Source organism: Uloborus diversus, chromosome 1, assembly GCF_026930045.1.
Source record: "Uloborus diversus isolate 005 chromosome 1, Udiv.v.3.1, whole genome shotgun sequence".
In the NCBI taxonomy this organism is placed as follows: Eukaryota; Metazoa; Arthropoda; class Arachnida; order Araneae; family Uloboridae; genus Uloborus; species Uloborus diversus.
This window is the reverse complement of record NC_072731.1, coordinates 266,133,811-266,156,098: the sequence shown is the minus strand read 5'-3', so window position 1 is coordinate 266,156,098 and position 22,288 is coordinate 266,133,811. Positions and strand designations below refer to the sequence as shown.

At 32.0% G+C, this 22,288-nt stretch overlaps 1 protein-coding gene across 1 annotated transcript in view; it reads left to right on the top strand.

Moving 5' to 3' along the window:
* The window catches only part of LOC129227458 (rab GTPase-activating protein 1-like), a 93,207-nt gene that overhangs the window by 58,882 nt on the left and 12,037 nt on the right, over positions 1-22,288 (top strand). Inside the window, exons 20-23 of the mRNA XM_054862023.1 lie at positions 1,096-1,200; positions 4,634-4,717; positions 5,973-6,044; positions 15,931-16,128. Of these exons, the coding sequence (XP_054717998.1) occupies positions 1,096-1,200; positions 4,634-4,717; positions 5,973-6,044; positions 15,931-16,128 (459 nt within the window). The remainder of the gene's footprint in view (positions 1-1,095; positions 1,201-4,633; positions 4,718-5,972; positions 6,045-15,930; positions 16,129-22,288) is intronic.

Below are 22,288 nucleotides of genomic sequence, written 5' to 3'. Positions count from 1 at the left end.
GCGATAAGGGCTAGGAGGCTCCTGAGCATTGCAAAAGTGCAGTTGTGTACGTTTGAAAAGTTGCTTTCATACTCGTGGTCTCTAGTAATATATTTTTCTCTTTAGCTCAGAGCTTGAATCTAGTTAAGCCTAAGATTTTCGTTAAAATCAAAACCCTTAAAATTTGTGAATAAGAAAGACGTAACTATAGCAACACCAAATAAAACATCAATAATTTCAATGGAAATGAGATTTTTCGAACTTGATTAAAACGGCTTGTGACTTTTTTTTCCTTTGGAAATAGAAGCAAATTTTTTCAACCATAGGTGGAGTTAGATCTGGAGTAAAAAAAAGCCGCTCTTTCCAGTGGTTTCAAAAGAAAAGTGTAGGACAATTCTTTCACTTTTTACTGAAAGATTTAATGAAGGAAGTAGTGCCTAAATTTTACCTAAGCCTAAAAACGTTCGACCTAAAAACACATAACTCTAGCGGTATTTAAGTTAGAGCATTGAAACAAATTGCGTAGAACGCGGAAAATTCTACCCTTTCCAATGATATATAATATTAGTACGTGCAAGTATTTTTTCAATAATAGGCAATATATGCGAAATTTGAGCTTAAAAAATTAATTACAAAAAAACTAAAAAATAAAACCCCAGGTGCACACCCCGGGGTTTGAAGTAAATTTGTACAAAATTTCAAGGCTGTAGGTGCGATGAGGTTTCTTGGACACAAGTCTGCCACATACTTCCTTCCAGAATTTCTTTGAAATCTTACTTTTATTTACTACAAAGAGATAATAGTTGCCTAATTTTTATCTTGTTCTAAGCTTGGATGTTTTTAGTTATTTGGTTAAAATGGGATTCCCATGTGTTTAGTCTTTTTTTTTTTAAAGCTTGCTTTTATGAACTGTTGGTGTTGGGCTCCTGAAATGTCTTTCTCTTAATCCAAACTGTTTTCTTAGTTCTGTTTGCAATCTTTTGTGGCGTAATTTAGGTGGTGGTGTTTTTGTTATTCAGTAAAGTGCAAATGTGCCAAAATGTTTTATATTCACTCAGGGTTTTATAAGAGAAACTACTCATGGCAGTAATTTATTTTTCATTGTCATATCTTTAGTCTGAAGATAAAGTGGAAACTCTTACAAAAGAGCTGCAGGCAGCTTCTATTACAATCATGGAGTTGGAAGAAGAAAAGAAACGACTTACTCTTGAAGTTGCCCAGGTAAGCTAATGTGAATTTGCCCCAGCGAGTAAAATTGTTCTCAAAAACAAATGTTCTCTCATTCACTTTAGTAACTTGTTGTGAAGTGCCATGATTTTTTCCCCTTTTCATCTTAAAAAGTAGTTAATGTGCAGTAGAATTGTAAATTATTGTCCTCTGTATGAATTTATCGAAGACCAGAAATGTATGACTGCTATTTTGTTATGGAAAATATATTGACATGTTTTATGATACACTGTATCTAGGGATTGCAATACCGGACCAAAAGTTCAATACCCGTATTCGGAATTTTTTTAAACGTGATACCGGTATTTGAAATTTCTCAGAAAATGCTTGGAAACAAATTGTGAACAAGTGAAGGAACAAATGTCACAATAAAAAATAAATAATAGTAAAAAACTTAATTCGTTTCTTGAATTGTCTCTGAGCCAGGAACTCATTTTCGTCCTTAACTTTCCTACAGTTGAAAATACTCTTTCATAATTCACGCAGATCGGTGGTACTGTTAACAATGCACGATAACCTCCTCTAATTGTCTAGAAGTCATTCATCTTTAAAACATTTGGTATTTTGCGTGTTAATTCGGTCCTTTTGTGTGTGTGTTAGTGTGTTTTGTCTGTATTGTGTGTATTTAGTTTTTTTACTTCATATGAGGCCCCTAGTTTCAAAACAGGATACTTGCAAAAAATTCCATTTTTTTTTTTTTGTTAATCTTGTAGAGAATCATAAGGCCTATTTGCCTGCTCAATATTAGGTTCAAAAACTGCTTCTTTCCCCCTTGAAATGGGGCGGGAAGGTCTGCCTCAGTTTCAAAACCGGACTTTTTACAAGTTGAGCGTTTGTCCGCTCCTACAAGTATCCGGTTTTGAAACTAGGGGCCTCATATATAGTTGTAGTTTCTTTCCTAGAGACGATACTTTTCCAATATTAATATAATTTTCTCTTGAGCAGAAGTTTGTGTTCTCTTTTTATTAGCCCTTTGATTTGAAATTTACGATCAAGTTGACTAATTTTGATCTTTTAGTTTCTCTTATTCGTTTTTGCTTCCTTTTCAAAATTCTTTACAATTATAATTTGTAAATATCTGAAAATATGTTTCAATTGAATATGCTTTACCTTTGTGCCAATTTTCAAGGCACTGTATAATTTCTAAATGTTACCTTGCCAAGGGCTTAAAGCCGAAGAGCAAGACAAAACAACAAACCAGTACTGGTGACAACAAATTACCATTTGTTATGCTAACAAGAAAAAGGTTTTGTCAAAATTTCGTGATGTTGAAACAGAAATAATTTAAAAAGAAATCAAAGTATTACTTCTATTGATGGTTGGAATAAATTGTTCATAGGACAAATGCATTCAAAATTACACTTGAAATTTACTTTCACAAAAGGGAAAGTGAGTGATCAAGGAAATGGAAAAAATAAAACATGGTGCACAAAAGCGAACAAAAAATACGATTCATCTCAAAATTTTACATCAATAGATTGACTTTGGTTCTGCATAATGGGAAAAGAAATGTACATTTAAAATTAAGTAGATATTTAATAAATAAAATTGAAAACTCTTTAATTGAAACTATTTATTATTTTCAGCTAATACGGAAAGCTATACGGTATTTTACCTCAGCAAATACCGGTATTACGAAATTACAAAATTGCTTGAAATGCCAGTATTCTGTATACCGGTATTGCAATCACTAACTGTATCTCAAAAAATAAGCAACAATATTTTTAAAAAATAGGCCTAACTTGTGGACAATCACAGTAACGAAGTTTGCACATTTACTTTGCAGTAAAATGTTTAAGCAGTTCTAAAATAAAATATTAAAATACACATGTGCTATGTAATAAGGTAGACATGAGGCTGATTTCAGCAGTTTTCTTTGCATTTGGATGTTTTGATTATTTGGTGCTTTCTCTCTTTGTTCTAAATTTCTCAAAGCGAGACTGCAGCTCCAGCAGAGGTGGTCACACATCCCACTGGTAAATAGTTTACAATTACAGTAGAACCTCTCAATAAGGGACACTAAGGGACCAGACATTTTGTCCCTTAAGTAGAGGTGTCCCTCATTCGGAGGTGGATGAATTGATGCATGCCGTGTACTTAGTAGTATATCACAATAAACATTTATTATTAACACTTATGATTAAATACTGAAAATGTTTCATACATGCTAAATAAAATTCAATTACTCAAATTTCTAAATTTATATTATTTTATTAATTAAAATTTAATTAAAAATTTCTTAATGGCAAAGTTTTGTTGCACACAGAAATAACTTTGAAGCAATTCATTAAATATATTTGCTTTATGTTGTGCAATTTACTATGTAATACTATGTGAATTACAATAAATGTTAAAATTTTAAGTGTTATATACAAAGCTAATTAGTTGCTGTGCACTCTCCGTCGACCCTCAACCTACTTGAATAAATTTTTAAGAGGGCAAATCATGCATGCTAATTCCAGCAAGTTTTTTTTTTTTTTTTTTTTTTTTACAATACATTACTTGTTTCCTTCACATATGTTTATGTCAAACTTACCTCAATTAATATTTAGAGGAAATGTGAAACTTGAATTCCAGTAAATTCACCTTTTCTTATGCTCTTATACATTATTTCATGCATTTTTTTTTTTTTGCTTTGTAGCTGTCCCTTAAACAGAGTGTCCTTAATTAGAGGTAAATACATGGGAGTCTTTATTCAAAGGAACTGGGACCAGAAAAAATGTCTTTTAAATAGAGGTGCCCCTTATTCGGAGGTGTCCCTTAATAGAGGTTCTACTGTATGTATTTTTAGAGCAAGTTACGGGCATTATTGTTTACACTGCTTATTTAAAAACTATTTGTTTTTTCATTTATTTTGTTTTCCTCTTCTGTTCAGTAACCTGTGAAATCCTCATAGTGTTAACTAAATTGTTTTCATTTTATTATCATTTTTCTGTTTGTTGCTTATTTTCTGAGATAGATTATATTTTCGTAGCAGGCAATTAACAAGGTGCGTAGAAATGCTTAATCTTTAAATAATACAGCTTTATTGGAGGGGGGGGGAGAAAGAAACATATTTCTTTCTACTGGATGTATGGCTTCTAAAGAATTTCTTCTATAGTTGTTTCCTGTTATTTTACTCTGTCCACACTCCATTTTTCTAACGCTTAAAAAATTGGAGTTCGTGCTGCACCTGTTTTATTTCTTTATTTGATATTTTAACTATTAATCGTCAAGTAATGTAAAATGATTTTTTTAAAAACTTTCAGTTAAAAAATTCTTAAAATGCGAATGTACTAATGAAATATAAAGTTCTACATTTGTACATGTACTCTGAAATGAGCATTTGAAGTGTTAGAAGTCAAATGCATAGATATTCTTGCAAATATAAATAGATTCCCAATTCGAAATATTAATAGCTGATTTAAAAATATTTAAAAATTCGCAGCTAAAAGAAATGTGCCGGAGAGAACTCCAAAGAGCCGAGACCGAAAGTGTGCGTAATGCAGCCATCATTTCTGATTACAAACAAGTGAGTCCTTAACCTTTGATTTCTGTTCATTAATATTGTATTACTAATTCCAATATTTTTTCTTTATTTTAAAGTAGGTTTGTTTAAAAGAAATATTGTGTACATAACAAAAGTCAGTGCTACATGAGGTTGTCTTTCGGTTTTCGCATGTCTGTGTTAAGCAATTTTAATTAAAGTCACATAGCAACAAATTTAATTATTCATTTATTAAAAAAGATAAAGTAAAATCCTGATTATTTGATCTAGGACACAGGGGTTTCCAAACTTTTTGATTTGTGGCACACTTTGAAGAATGGCACGTTGGTTCATTTCTATTGTATTCATATATATTGATATAATAGACTTTTCACGGGCCCCTGGGTGTGGCACCCACTTCGAGAAACCCTGCTCTTGAAGGTTGAAGTTATTTTGGAAAGCAAAAGAAATTAAGTTTCTAATGTGTGTGTGTGAACAAATATTCTGATAACTTACAATGTTTAAACGGAAAGCCGAAAGGCTAAGTTCCATAAGTCAGTCAACAATATTGCTTGCTTATACAAGCAGAGATGATACCACGCAGTAGAAGATACAGAATTATTGTCAATGTGAAGAAATTAACATTGGAAACTTCTTTAAAAGCTAACCAAAAATTTATTGGTTAATCGAAACCAAAATATATAAACACACAAAATAAATTACTAAAAATAAACCCCGGTCATAAGCGGAGGCAGAGTTCACAACTCCCCTACACCCCTCGGACCTAACACCTAAGAGGCTGATAAAAGAAGAAAGAACAATTGGAATCATTCACTATTTATACTTGCCTCGTTTGCATATGATTGGGCATCAAAAGATGCCAACCTAAAACTGAAACTTTACACATGCCAAAAGAGTTGAGAAGTTAATCTAATTTGAATAAAGATGATTTTACATCACATTACATTAGGAATGAGAACGTGGTTGAATATCGTTTATGGATGTTTATTATATTCATTAAAAATAAATGGGCAATTTGATTTATTGGAAGAAACATACTCTGCTTGGAATAAAGATATTTGTGTCATACAATAAATTCTTGTAGCAGAGCGCATTGAAAATATTATTTAGAGTTTTCAAGAGTTGATAAATTTTCATTTTGCTTTCCACTATCTTATGAGGAACAACAGACAAATGAAAACATTTTTTTATAAAATCAAGGAATAAGTTTGGGTTTTTTAAACCAAAGCTTGTGTTTTCGGTTCTTATGTTCATATTTTTTTATCTTTCTGTGTTTTAGATTTGCAGTCAGTTAAGCACCAGACTTGAAAAAGAACAAACTGCAGCCAAACAACATATAGAGATTGTAAAGGTAATTCTCATTCAATTGCTGTATTAGTAATTAAATCGATTCTTTTGAAGTATGCACTGAACTAGTAAAATCGTTTTTTTGTTCCTATTTCTTATACAAACGAATGCAATACTAACAATATTAATGATAACGACAATAATCTACAAATATACCTTAGGGAGGGATTTTAGAGAAATGAGAAAAATTGATCAAAAGAGAGGCTCATAAAATGATGCAAAATATTTGATAAAAAATAAATACCAATTAAACCTCTATCAATCCTCAGTAACAGCAACTTTTCCCGATTGATTTGGAAGACTCCCAAATTTTGATGCCGTCTCCCTAACTCCCTAATGAAGTAAATATTTCCTGAATTTTCATCAAAACAATGAAATTCCCTAAAAAAGGGATTTTTTAAGTGATTACAGGGGTCTGGCCAGAGGATATTTGGGTCCGTTAACGGACCCTTCACAAAAATCTGATCAACCAAAACGGACCTTTCACAAAATTCCGATCAAACAAAACGGACCTTTCACAAAATCCCGATCAAACAAAACGGACCCTTCACAAAATTCTGATAAACAAGATCGGATCTGTCAAATTGTTTATTGAAAGAGCAAATCTGAAAGCAAAATAACGCATATTTCTGTGTATAAACCGATAATTTTTGGAACCTTTTTTTAAGTCAAAGTAGAGGGATCAGCTTACACAAAATCGGCTAATTTTGGAAAAAAAAAAAAATATCGGCACTCTTGGAATGCTGCAAGCGATAAAAAATGGCTACTGCCAAATAAATATAATGGTTGTTTGTTTTATCACAGCTAATTAGCAGCGGTGTTTTTGTAAACTTTTCGGAAAAAGCATTGGTAAGCACTTTTCTCCGCTCATGATTTAATAAACAATAATAATATATATCTGCGAAATGAACTTAGAACTGCAAAGGGATAGTAAGGGTGAGGAAAAAATATGATCGCTTCAGATAGTGTTACCAACTTCAAAATTATCACAACTTAGCGTCTGGCCACAGCCATCTTAACACAAGGCCTGCGCGCTCATTCAACATGGCCGCCCGTGAAGGCGGTTTGTTTACATCTCATAATAGCTCTACCGTGAATAAAAATTTAGATTTTTTTATAATCCATTAAAAAAAAAACAGTTAATTTTTACATGAAATACTCCGATACATCTCTAAATTAAAAATTTATATCGTTCGAGTTTTAATATCGACACAAATAGTTCTTAAATAGTAAACTAAAGTAAAATTCATGCATGACACAATTAAATATTATATTCGCAATAAATATATAGATAATGAATAAAAATGAAAATTTTAATGTGAAAAAAGAAAATGCACTTCAACTTCAAATCATAATGCAAAAGAAAGTACGAAATAAATTTTGCTTACTGTAAATTATAAAATGATTAAGACAGACGGGGAAGATAAACGGGAAGTGATATTTCTTATTCATAAACTAATAAATATTTTGCATTTTTCACACGAATGATTTACAGTAGTATTGATTTCCTTTGATAAAAATACAGACAAATAAAAAAAAAATAAGATGGAATAAAATAAACCAATATTTAGCCATATTTCTAACTGTTACAAACAAAAGAAACAACATACATTTTTGACAAAAAAACCACTCCAATACCCAATAATAATTACAAAATATCTGAACAATTGAAACAAACTAAACAATTGGTATAAAAGGACAATACTGATGCATATATTTCAGAGTAAATAATATAATTAGATTTATCATGAGTTATCTGTGAGTTTTTTTTTTTTTTTTTTTTTTTTTTGGAGAAGTTATTCAACAGTATGTCATAAATCGTTTGCATAATATTTCTCAAAATCAAGAAAATGATGTGAGAGCTAAGCTTGTAATGGTCATGTACCACATTTCTAATGCATTGCTCGCTAATAGTTGTTAAAAGCTTTAATTCATTTTCATTTGCTCTGAATTCCTCAAAAAAAAAAAAAAAAAATCCACAACATTTAAAAAATACATTTATACAAATAGAAGCTGGGTTTAAAAGAAAAAGTTGGTGTTTTTCAAAAGTCACGTTTTCATGTATCTATTAAACTGCACTCTTCAGAGAATTCATATAAAAAAGCTCCTTGGAATTTTAGTTACAAAAAATAATCATTTAACAAAGTGAGGGCAAAAAGCTTCGTCATTAAAATCGAAAGTAATAAATGTGTATTACATGAAAAAAACATAAATAAAAATGTGTACCTTTCAATAATAGAGTACAGTACCTTACAGAAATAGAAACTGCTTTAAAAGTTAAAACAGTTGCTCTTTTTAATGAACCGCGATGTAATGTATATATTAAACAGCACTCTTCAGCCAATTCATGTTAAAAAAGTTCCTTGAAACAATAGTTACAAAAAATAATCATAACACAAATTGAGGCAAAAAAGCTTCGTCATTAAAATCCAAAGTGATAAAAATATGTAGCATGAAAAAACATACATAAAAATTCGTCCCTTACAAGTAAAAAATCCTTAAAATATTATTTAACAAGTACAGTAAAACTCCTCTAATACGGACACTAACAAGACAAAATTTTTTGTTCGCAATAGAGGGGTGTCCGCATGACAGAGGTTTAATACCTTTTAATTTTACCTTATAATCGAGGAATTAAATACTGTGCACATAGGAGGGGTATCCGTTAGGAGGGATTTTACTGTATTTATTTTTATTATCAATTCTGCTTAAAAACAACCATTGGTAACCACACTTACCTTCTTAACATTTTTTAATCCAACAATAGTAGCTTCAAACATATTTGGAGATGTTAAACATTTGATACGTTAAATTTTCACCACCAAAGTATCTCAACGGCTTATAATGTAAACTTGACGAAACGTAACGATTTAACACAGTCAAATACAAAGAACAAAAGAGAAAACATCATTTCAAGTCTCCATAAAGACAGTTGATAACGTATTCACACATTTGGAATAAATATTACTTTGCTATTTGATACTAAAGTTGTGAGATGAAATACAATATTGCATCCGCAACGAGCAGCTACTACGGTCCACAACACTGTTTGAACTAAAGGGATTTTCCCGCTCAACGCCTGCTTGAGGTCACGTGACATCGATTGCGCAATACAGCGCGTAGGCCTGATATATAGAAGGCTGTGGTCTGGCGTTGAACCTTTATAATGACTTGATTAGAAAATATTCTCATCATTTTGCCAGCTTGTCAATATTTGCGTTTTTACGGTGCGGTGCGATGTTTAATTGTTATTTTGGGAGAAATTTATATGGGTTTTGATTTTTCGATGCTAACAAGGATGATTAACTTTAAATAAACTCTTTTAATTACCGTTTTTTTTCTTCAGATGTCTACATTTTGAAAAATGCAATCTTTTAACATCCGATATGAGAATCACATTTTGTTCTTTTTTCAAGCTAACTTCGCTTTATTAGGATTCAAATAAATGAAAAGTCTCTTTATTTCTGTTAGAACTCTCATTTCAAGTTTTTAAAGCAAAATTCCATTTTCTGTTATGAGTCAAAACTTAAAATGCTAAATAGATGGTTTATTTTATTTTATTTTTTGGGTCAACTGTGTCCACAGATATTAATGATATGTTTATTATAGGACTCTAAAATGCAATTTTAAAATAATTTTATCAAAAATATTTCTTTTACAAGCTGTTTTTATACTTTTGATGCCTTCACTTTGAGAATTGCGATCTCTTTGCATCCGCTATGGGAATCCGATTTTTCGAATTTTTAATGATTATTACGCTTTGTTAAGAGGTAAACGATTGAAATATTTTTTTATTTTTGTTAAAATCACGGAATTTAGAAGTTTTAAACCAAATTCTGTGCTTTTTAAGAGTGTCTTGGGTCAAAAAGTTGAATGCTGAACCCTATTTTGAATTTTATTTTATTTATTTATATTTTTGTTACAATTATTTTAAGTACTGTACAGAAATATATCTAGTATAATTTAACATGATGTAGAATGGTAGATAAATATTGATACTTGAAAGAGCGATGCCCCCCCCCCCCCCCCCCGCCAAATATCAGAAAAAAATCCAGAACGATTTTCTCAACGTAGAAGAGGAAAACACTCAACTTTAAGTTGAATTGATGCAGTTTGTGCCATCTCTAAATTCTAAAATTTCGTTTTAACAAAAAAAAAAAAAAAATTTTTTTTTTTTTTTTTTTTTTTTTGGTTTTGGTTTTTCGCGAAATTTTTTGTTTCTCACAAAATTAATTCATTTTTAACAAAATTATTTGATTTTTCACAAAAAAAGGACCCTGTGAAAAATCCTGGACAGACCCCTGGATTAGAATTTCGGGGAAAAAACTCCCACAGTAAAACATTTATAATTGCAAAATTAAAACCTTCTCACACACAAGTACAAAAATGTCTTTTTTGATACTTTTTCCAATAAAAAATTATTAACAGTCAAGGCTTATTCCTTTCTGATTCAAAGAACCCCGTAAAATTTGAATGGTTCCCCGACGGTTGATCCTTGTATTCTGCTTTTGAATTTATGATTTGTCTTATCTGTGTACGGTTATAAAACTATTTCAACAGTGTAGTAATTCAGTAGTACTTAATAACATTCTAAACTACTGGGCTTATACATTTTTCTTTTTAGTTTTTTTGGTTTTTACGCAGTTGGGGGTTTTTCTTTTTAATAATTTTTTATTTTACACTTTTTAGTTAATTTTCATTGGCTTAGTTATTATCAGACCCCGAAGAGTTCCTATTTTTCCTACTTTTTCCTACTTTTTAGAGCTCTCTCCTTATTTTCCTACTTTTTTCCTTTTTTTTCCTACTTTTTTCTTTCTTTAGTATAGCACTTCTAATTGTGCATTGATTCTTAGTTTTACAATGGCACACCGATAATTTTCTGCATGTTTCAATTTTCAAAAGCAAAAGAAACAAGCGACTCCTGAACTTTTCTTTGATTGACTACAATAATTTCTGGAAGGAACGCCGCGGCGTTTACGTGTTTAAAAGTGAAATATTCGTAAGTGACTTTTTTGCTGTTGCGGCGTTTAGATCGACTTTTCTTTATATCGCCCTGACTTCAGTCCTACTGTTTTAACGATACAATAAAGAAATAGATGCTGGCACATTCTGATGCAATTATATATCATTTACCCGTCAATTAGAAGCTTTAATTAAAGTAAACGGCCGACTGCTCAAAAAGTACCGGAAAAGCCGAAAATATTTCCTATTCCCCAATTTTTTGTACAGTTGATTACAAGTGAAATAGAGCTGTGTTTAAACAGAAAGGCAATGTAAAACCTTGAAAGGAATGTAAGAAAGAAAAAAATGAAAAACCTGTACACTGTTACATATTTTATTGATGTTAATACAAAATAAAAGCGACAGAAATTCGTAAAAACGGACCACTTCAAAAATTATCGCGGAAACTAACTTTTTTCATACAGAAATATGATTATTGTTCATTCAAAATCGTAAACGTGATTTTAAAATTTAAAAGAAATTATTTTCTTTCCTTGCAAAGAGTATTTGCAGGAAAAAAAACCTAGATGGGCAAAACGTTCCCGATTTTTGGAGAAAAATCGGAAATTAATTTAAATGCAAGATTCCATTTTTATTTCTTCAAATTTTAAAAGTTAGGAGATAGAACCACAAGCATAAATGTATTGTATTTTTTTAATGGATATTTAGTATTTTCTACTCTGATGTATCATCAATATCGTTGGAGTTGCTCATCAATTTTATGTGCTGCGTTTAAGGCAATTCGGCATTTCTGAAACATTGAAATTTTTTTTGACAGACTCTTACTCTTTCCGGGGTGCGGAAATTGTACCGATTCGGTGTATCTACTGCAAGTTATTGTACTAAAGGCGCCTGATCAGGGGGGGGGGGGGAGAAAAAAATATATGCAGGCATTTGATGCCAGGTGCTCCCCCTCACTCTCAATTTCGTGAACAATTTCCGAATGAATATTTTTGTTGTATGGTGAGGATTGAGAGAAACTATATGCCTTCCTTTTTATGCACAGAGAAACATTAGTAACTGATCTTTGTCTTTGATAAAAATGTTAGGTTTACCATGCATGAGTTTTTCCTTTTTTTCTTCCGTGGCAAAAATTTTGGAACAAGGAGGTAAAAAAAAATCATTAAACCAAGAAAACAATATTCGTTTTTATTGCTTGATTAAAATTAAAAAAGGCCCGTCATCGAAGGATGTATACTGAATGCAAATTTTATCTGAAAACAACAAACACCGCACAAACTTGTCTAGTTAAGCATTAATTTTCCAAAGCCAGGGACGGGAAAAATAGACCACACTGACCCCCATAAATGATGTGCTTGAAACAAAAATTAATGTTGAATGCTAAAAATACATAACATGATACAAACCCTTTAGTTTGCGTATTTCGTTATTTATTTAGTTTAATATAAATTTTATGTTCCATATTTAACAACAACTTTATTTTAATTCTGCATTTTCAGTTCTTTTTCCTTTTTTTTTTCTTTTTGAGCAATCACGATTGCTTATTGTTCTCACTTGACTGTTTTGATGTGCTATCATTTTATTTTCCCGCCAGCACCCTCTGCAGCCTCACTGTCGACCGGTTCCTCACGATGCTGCTCCTCTAGCGAAAACCGTCTCCAGGTTGCGTCAATATCCTACATTTACACGCATACATACACGCACGTACACACACAAACACACACATACGCCTACACACACAAACATACAGACACATACACATACACACACACACACCTGCACACAACTACCCACACACACACTCAAACACATACACACACACACACGCGTACATACAGACACCTACACATACATACAGACACCTACATATACACACACAACTACCCACACACTCATGCCTGCACACAGACACAAACACATATGCCTACACACACATACACATTCCCTACCACTCACAAACACTCATACACACAACTACCCACACACTCATACTTGCACAAAGACACAAAAACACATGCCTACACACACATACACATACCCCTACACACAAACACACATACCCCCCACACACACAAACACACATACCCCCCCCCCCACACACATAAACACACATGCCTATATACACACACACACTCGTGATGGCGAAAAACATAATTTGAATTCTAGAGGTCAAAATTCAAATTTTTTTCTATTTTTTTTTTTCAAATTCAAACATCTGCTCCTGTTTATGCAAGAATTCATGTCAGCTGCTGATTATTTTTAACTAAAACTAATTTAATATTTGCTTTGCTTTTCGTATCATAGTTTATGACAACAGGAGCTGAAAGTGTTAGTATTTTGAAATGATAAATGGATGCTCTCGAAGGAATGTTTTCGTTTTTGACAAAACAAATCTTCAACAAAAATGGTTTTATTGCACAAAAATATGAGTTTTATTAAAATTATTATTATTATTGTTTTTTTTTCCTATCGCACTCTTTATCATTTTATTCTGTCACACTTAAAAATTTTATTACTGTGTTGTTGAAAGGTGTTTCTTTGTTTGGATTTTATTTTCATATTTTTGTAATTAATATCTCTGTTTTCAACAATTTTTTTTTTCATACTGATGATTTTCTGCTTATTTCGTTTTGTTTTTGCAACTCTGTCTTTCATTAAATTCTTTTAATACTTCAAAAGTACTGTTGGTTTTTTTTTTTTTTTTTTTTTTTTTGAGACAGTTTTAAATCAGTAATACTGTTAGTTTATTTTACATTAGAAATAAAATTTAGGCTGAATTTGTTTCCTCTTGACGTGAGTGTCGTCCTATCTCTTCCTATTTTTTCCTACTTTTTAAAGTGATTTTTTTCCTACTTTTCCTACGTTTTTAATTTTTGATTCCTTATTTCCTACTTTTTCCCCCAAAAAAACCACTTCGGGGTCTGTATTATGATTATAAGACAGTTTTTTTCACAGCCTTGTCATTTCGTTGGGAGAGTTCGTTTGTATCGTGAGGTTTATTAAGTAAATTGCGGTGGTCTAAACTACTGATAATTAGTCCCTCTAGGGACCTAACTCGGCTTAAAGCTACCAGTGCTTGACCTTCGGCAAAAATGAGCGAACTTAAGTCAACCACAGCACAGCTATATAAACAGCCTGTATAACTCATGATGACGCGAAATCAGAAATGTCGTCAGTCAACACTTTCTCACAAAACTAAAATAGCCTCTCAAGAAAGTACATGTTGCGAAACTCAGTCCCTTGAATCAAGGCAAAAACAAATGCAACATGTTCGAGTAAAATCGAATTAGTCGACTCTTTTTTTTTGTGCTTATTGCACTGGTTTATTTTGATGAGGACTACAATCTGAGTGCCTTGCCTTCGTTACGCATAATATATTTTTTATTACAGTAATTACATATAAAGAACACATGAGAGAATATACATCAGAAAGAGGGGAAAGTACATCCGGAGCGAGGGTGTCTTGACCCACCGCCTCAAGTGGGAGAAGCAATCGCTTAGACCATTTGGCCACTGAGACCCCAATAAGTAGACTTAGTAAACAAAAAATTCAGGCACCTGCATTTGTCGCACTCAGGTAGCGTGCGACACAGTGTGCAACACCCAATGTGCACCGATCGCCAACTGACAAAATATGATAACTGGGTGTTGATATGGTAAATTTTGATTACTGTCATGTGTTTAGGGACACTCCCAAGGTTGGAACAAATTGATTGACGTAAGAATTACCAAAATTAGCCAAGGCGTTTAGCCCCTAGAACGCCACATAGGAACGGACATATATACATAGACTGTTAAACACATTACCCTCCTTTGCGTCGCGCACGCACAGTCAGGTAAAAAGTGCTGTAAATGTTCCTAATTTTTCTCTGAATTTTCTAAATTCTTACTAGCTTGGATATTATTACTAATGAGAGGATACAAACTCATGCCTCTTTTAAAATATCTTTAAACCTAAAAGTTGTAGTTTTTTTTTATTTTTTTAACTTCAATAAAGTAATAACAACCGAAATCCCTACTTATATTTTAAAAATCCCTTTTGCACTCAAATTTTCATTGTTTAGTTTTTACTCATGCAAAGAGTCCCGAATTTTTACAAATAAGTCTCCCTAATTTTCAGCTTTCAATGTTGGCAGCTATGATATAGCATCAGGGTTCATAAATCTCAAAAATATCCAATATTTTGATGTATATCAGATATTTTGATATATATCCGATATTTTCAATCAACCCAAACTAATGTCTTTAACATAGTAAATGCATCTTCAAATCACAACTCTGTATTTCCTTACATTATAATTACAATATGTAGACTTAAAATTAAGGTTTCTGTCATTATTTATATTGAATATTTCATTTTACATTTTAGTCCATTTTAATGAAATTAATTTAGCAGTAGCTGTTTTACTCATGTTTCTTCTGTTAGCTACTTTTACACAGTTATATTATTCAAACATAAAAAATATGCATCATTTGGTGCACAGTCATAAGACATTTTCTTTTTTGTACCAATGTTTAATATTTAACTAGGTACTTTCAATATGATTTAAAATTCTTACAATACTAATAATAAAAATGAATATAAAATAAAAAAGAAATATTAAATTATTTTGCTGTATTAATACATCATAAAAACATGGTGCATAACTTTTTGGTTATTTTTAATTATTAATGAAGAATATTACAATGATTAGTATAATTTTTATATTGAAAATAACGTAGTTGAAAAAATAAATGTCGAAAATATTATGATATTTTCAAAATTAATGATTGGATATTTATCGTGATATATATCATGATATATATCGACTGATATATATCGGCGAACCCTGTATAGCATTCAACGAAAATGTTCTTTTCAACTTTTTTATTTTTCTACAAATGAGGCATTTTAATTTATGTTCAGTAACCCCACGATATGATTTTAGGACAAAATTGAAAATTGCATCGAGTGTTCAAAGTATCTGGACCTAATAGCTCCCACCACATCATCAAAGAATGCGTTCAAGGAATCTCAACTCAACAAGGAGAACCAGACCCACGAGATCGAGAACCAAGCCAGGGAATTGGAGCTGGAGCTTGCGAGAACCAAATTGGCCTTGGTTGAAGCCGAGTGCAAGAACCAGGTATGTTTCAGGTTCGGTTTGCAGAATTTGTACTTGTTGGAATGTTTCACTCCATGGAATTTTTGATGAAGTCGAGTTTCAAACTCGGAACCATAAGCAATTTAATCAATATACAGTTGTCTCTCTGTTTAACGACTTTCAAGGGACCACAAAAAATCGTCCTTATGTAGAAATCGTCCTTAAATAAAATGCTTGCAAAGCTAAAGTGAACCATCTGCATACCTGCCAACTCTACTGGATTTTCTGAGAGACTCCCGGATTTTTGACATTTCTCCCGGTCTCCCGATTTTTATTGAAAATCTCCCGGTTTTTATTAATCTCTAAAAAAAATCCTTCCATCTAGGGATTTTCTTGAAAATGAAAAAAATAAACCCCTTTAAAATAAAATTTTACATCGTTTTAGCGCTTTTACTCCATTGTTTGAAAGTTTCCTACTCAATTTCAAACTTTAGCACATTGGAATCTGGCAACATCAGTTCTTGTTTACGTTTGCGATCTCTTTAGTGCACTCATCACTAAGCCTATGTTGCACAACATTTCTTCTTGTACACAAAACGACCGCTATTGTCGGGCACTTTGCGACCGGAAAAAGTAGATTAAATCTTGTTGAAGACCTGAAAAAACTTGTCTATGATTGAATTTTTACAGATAATTGAAATTTTTTTTTCTCCCTAAATAACTTTTCATTGAAAAAGTATGACTTTAACTTTTATTCTTCCATTTAATATTTTCATCAATTAAACTCTGTGTATATGACTCAAGGAACTTGCATATGATTGTACTTTAAGAGATAATAAAAAATCCCTATTTTCCCCTCAATAACATGGAAAAAAGCGATATTGCGCTACATTGAAAAAATCTACTGGATTTTTTTCTTTGAATGTTGGCAGGTATGCATCTGGGACCAAAGAAAAGCTGCCATTAAATAGAGAAAGTCGTTAAATAGAGCGTCGTTAAACAGAGAGCCAACTGTATTCTAAATGTGAGCAAGGGGGAGAAAATACACTGTGATAAATGCGAACACAAAAATTGAAGCGACTGAAATACTTTTTTGAATATAGCATAAAAACATTCCAACAGCATTTTATTATTTATTTCAAATTTTATTTATTGCATCAAACCTCTCAATTTTTACAGTTTCAGTTAATGTATACAGTCTCGCCAGTTAATAGCAAATTTATGGCTGAAAGTTCCACGAATACTGACATATTGAAAGCACTGATTTTTTTTGCAACAGTCAATGTAAAATATACACTATGCAGCAGAACGTTTCCTCTGGATAATTGCTTGTTCTAAGCTGATTTTAATTTTGTGATGAAACGTAGGTAGTTTAATGTTTATAGTTTTAGTGTAACGAAGTTAAACAACAAAGTTATGCCTTTGTATATTAGTCAATTTAGTGTAACAAAGTTAAACAACAAACATTTCTTCTTCGATGCCTTTGTGTACGCCTGGAAGGTTTGTGGATTAAAGAAGATCAAGAAAACTTGTTACCATCGAGCATAGTTACAGGGTTCGTACGCTCCTTCAAAACTCCTCCAATACTCCTTCATTTAGGTAATTCAGGGTGGCGACAGATCAGGGAAATCAGGGAGATCAGGGAAAAGTCAGGGAACTTTATTAATCAGGCAGAAATCAGGGAAATATCTGGGAATTTCGAAAAAATAACAAAAAATCAGGGAAAATTGATTTTATGAAGAAAAAAAAATTTTCCACTTTACAAAATTAAATACTCTAATTCCCTACGCATTTTCCACCAATTATCTGTTCAAAAAAAAAAAAAAAAAAAGGTAAAATTAATGAGGTGTGTTTATACACTACCGCATATTTGTGCATCTTTTTTCCTCAACATCAAAGTATTGAATCTTACTTATTAACCACAGGATGAACTTCCTAAGATTGCTTCTATGTCTGTTAGGTAGTTTATTTTACCTAGCTTGAAATTTCCTTTTACGCTTTCAATGCTACGTAAAATAAACAACCCTACTGGCAAAGAGGAAGCCTTCATTAATGCCTTAGCTCCTTTGCCTTTTTTCATTGTTTCGAAGTAATTAAGTACTGTAACGATTTCAAGAAGAAATCTTTGGTTGGACTTAAGTAATTCTTTAATTTTATAACCAAGTTGTATTCTTCTTTTATATATTTTGAAATGAACTAATTGCTTTTTTTTTTCCTTGTATTTCAAAGTTGTTTGTTACAAAAGCAATCTAAGATTTTTTTTCGTTACATACTGAAATCATTTGAAATAGAGTTAACTTGTGTACTTAAGAAAATATCTTTATTTTTTTATTGTTAAAATGCTGTATTCATTCATTAAAACCTATGTTCTTGATCAGAGAAAAGCTCCCTGTGAATGGATGTCAAATGGTTTCATCTGTTTTGCATAAATATGTCAATTAGTTATATAAGAATACTATTACTTGTTATTCTTGCAACAATTATTATACTGTTTAAAAACTTAGTTCAAAATAATTTCAATTACTTTTTAGTTCTGTCATAAGGACACATATGATTTTAAAAGTCATTTTAATAGCTTCTAAAAATTCTTATGCTAAGTGGTTTCTGGAAGTGAAGTATTTTTTTTTAATTTTCTATAATCTTTCCTTGTGTAAAAATTTAATATACTGTTTTGTAGGTCCCCCCCCCCCCCCCAAAAAATGTCTTTTTTTTTAAACCATTTTATTAAAAAAGTAGCATCTTTTTAAGATATATCTTTAGTTCAACAACTTTACACAACTTAAAACGTTTAAAATACTGCATTTTATACAAACATACAACGGACTTCAAGTAGAGCAAAGAAAGAAAACTATTATCATTGGTAACGTAAATCAGGGAAATTTGGTGAACTTAATCAGGGAAATCAGGGAAAAGTCAGGGAACTTTTTTTCACAGTTCCTGTCGCCACCCTGTAATTTTTTTTGAAGGGCCCTTCAAACTCCTTCATTTTAGTTTTAACTCCTTCAAAACTCCTTCTTTTCCAGTTCAAGACTACATTATCTTCCTCTATGACGGTAACTTATAATATTTTGATCGACAACTAACTTTGTCACAAGGGCGATTTTAATGTAGTAACTTCGTGCATTTATTTTTTTTTTCATAAAGATGTCATTTACTAATTGATCATAGTTAAGTCTTATAGGTTGGAGGTGAAAATTGTGTTAGAAGTCTAGACTAGAACATTTCATAAGTGAAGTAAAGCATGCTTCAATGGTGCTTGGCTATTTTATGGTTATTGTTTTTCCTTCGACCACACTCTAAGCAGCAAAACTCAGGTTGTCTAATTAATTATTATTTAAATATTTAAAACTACATAAATAGATGTACTATATTAAGTTATTGTGCATGGGCGGATTTATGGGGGGTCAGAGGGGTGCAATGCCCCCCCCCCCAGTTTTGGGAAGAGTTTATATAGTAACAACTTATCTTCCAAAATCTTACAAAAAAAAAAAAAAATCATGATTTTTTTCTTTTTTGAATAGGAAATTAAAGTTTATTTTTTCTTTTAAACTTAAAATAGCCGTTTCTTACAAAGATTGAACACTACTGTACAAGTGTATAATCTACTACTCAATTTCAGAGGCTGGAAAGTGCAAATTATTGATAGGTTCTAAAATCCCTGAAACGAATTGCCGCAATATAACCTGCCAGGGCTCTTGAGCCAAAAACCCAATCTAACCAACCAAACCTTGAAAATAATTAGACAAGTCTTTGAAACTCCTAAGCAAAGTGTGCTTCAATTTTATTTCTTATCAAGTGTATAAATTAAGAATTGTTCAAATGGGTAGTATGTTACTCTCTTGGTACCTATTCTCAAAATCTGGGCACCATTTCTTTTAAAGTATTAACTTGCATCACAAAGCACTTTTAAAGCGTATATCTTAAAAAAAAATTATTTGCCTATTATTTCCAATTAACCCTTATAAGACTTCAAAATGCAGAATTTTATATCCATTTTAGATAATTTCCTCCGGGGGAGTAACCCCCGGGCCCCCTAAAACTGAAGATATTCTATATCCCACTTAAAAGGGAGCACTGCGTTACTCTCTTAATACCAGCCCCCTTTCTTTTAAGGTCAATTTAAAAATGACAGCATGATTACACACAGTAATGAAAACGACCCATAAAAAGTAAAGAATGGCCTTACGCATCGCAAAAAACAGTCAAAAACATGGGGGGGGGGGAATTAAAGATGTTCCTCCAAAAAAAAAAAAAAATCCTGCCCCCCCAGGAACTCAGTCCTAAATCCGCCTATGTTATTGTGTTAAAAAACAATTGTTTAGTAAATCGCAGTTATGATATTGTAAAAAGGGTCATCCACAAGTGATGTCATGCCTTGAGAAGGAGATGGGCTCATGAAATTGTGACAAGGGAAAGAGAGAGGGTGACAAAAAGTGACATCATACAGTTATTGTAACCATATGTTTATAAAAAAATATGACATTTGACAAAAGGAGGAGTTAGGTGAAGTGTGACGCTTTGTGATAAAAAGGGAAGGGGATCAAATATGTTGAAAAAAAAGTGACATCATTTAATGACAGCCCATTAGTACTCCTTCAAAACCTCATTTTACTCCTCCAAAACTCCTTCATTTTATTTCTGAAATTGAGTACGAACCCTGAATTATTAAAAACAGTGGTGATTGTGGTCCGGTATTTTACCGAATTTCCGGTATTTTCGGACGTATTTTCATGTCTGAAAATACCGGAATTATGTATGTTCTTTTTTCGTTATGCTTTTATCTCCCTACCTCCGTAATTTATTTTAAATTATATAATACTCATCAAATATACCTGCAAGAGCCTTAAGATGGACAACTATCCCTTAAGATGGACAAATGTCAAGATAATTTGTATAACACCAGCTCAAAAGTAACTTTGTAACCCATTAAAAATTTAACCAAATGTACACACAATATTTTGACTCAGAACTATTTAATACATTTAATACTACGGCAAAAGTGCACTTAAGTAATAGGGGCCAAAGATTACCCCCCCCCCCCCCCCCGTTCTCGCTTTAAAGCTTTCAGGTATTTTTTGATGAACTCACAATCACCCCTGTACAAGGAGAAGAGAGAGGGTGACAAAAAGTGACATCATATAGTTATTGTAACCATATGTTTATAAAAAAAATGTGACATGTGACAAGAGGAGGAGTTAGGTGAAGTGTGACATCATTTAATGACAGCCCATTAGTACTCCTTCAAAACCTCATTTTACTCCTCCAAAACTCCTTCATTTTATTTCTGAAATTGAGTACGAACCCTGAATTATTAAAAACAGTGGTGATTGTGGTCCGGTATTTTACCGAATTTCCGGTATTTTCGGACGTATTTTCATGTCTGAAAATACCGGAATTATGTATGTTCTTTTTTCGTTATGCTTTTATCTCCCTACCTCCGTAATTTATTTTAAATTATATAATACTCATCAAATATACCTGCAAGAGCCTTAAGATGGACAACTATCCCTTAAGATGGACAAATGTCAAGATAATTTGTATAACACCAGCTCAAAAGTAACTTTGTAACCCATTAAAAATTTAACCAAATGTACACACAATATTTTGACTCAGAACTATTTAATACATTTAATACTACGGCAAAAGTGCACTTAAGTAATAGGGGCCAAAGATTACCCCCCCCCCCCCCCCGTTCTCGCTTTAAAGCTTTCAGGTATTTTTTGATGAACTCACAATCACCCCTGTACAAGGAGAAGAGAGAGGGTGACAAAAAGTGACATCATATAGTTATTGTAACCATATGTTTATAAAAAAAATGTGACATGTGACAAGAGGAGGAGTTAGGTGAAGTGTGACATCATTTAATGACAGCCCATTAGTACTCCTTCAAAACCTCATTTTACTCCTCCAAAACTCCTTCATTTTATTTCTGAAATTGAGTACGAACCCTGAATTATTAAAAACAGTGGTGATTGTGGTCCGGTATTTTACCGAATTTCCGGTATTTTCGGACGTATTTTCATGTCTGAAAATACCGGAATTATGTATGTTCTTTTTTCGTTATGCTTTTATCTCCCTACCTCCGTAATTTATTTTAAATTATATAATACTCATCAAATATACCTGCAAGAGCCTTAAGATGGACAACTATCCCTTAAGATGGACAAATGTCAAGATAATTTGTATAACACCAGCTCAAAAG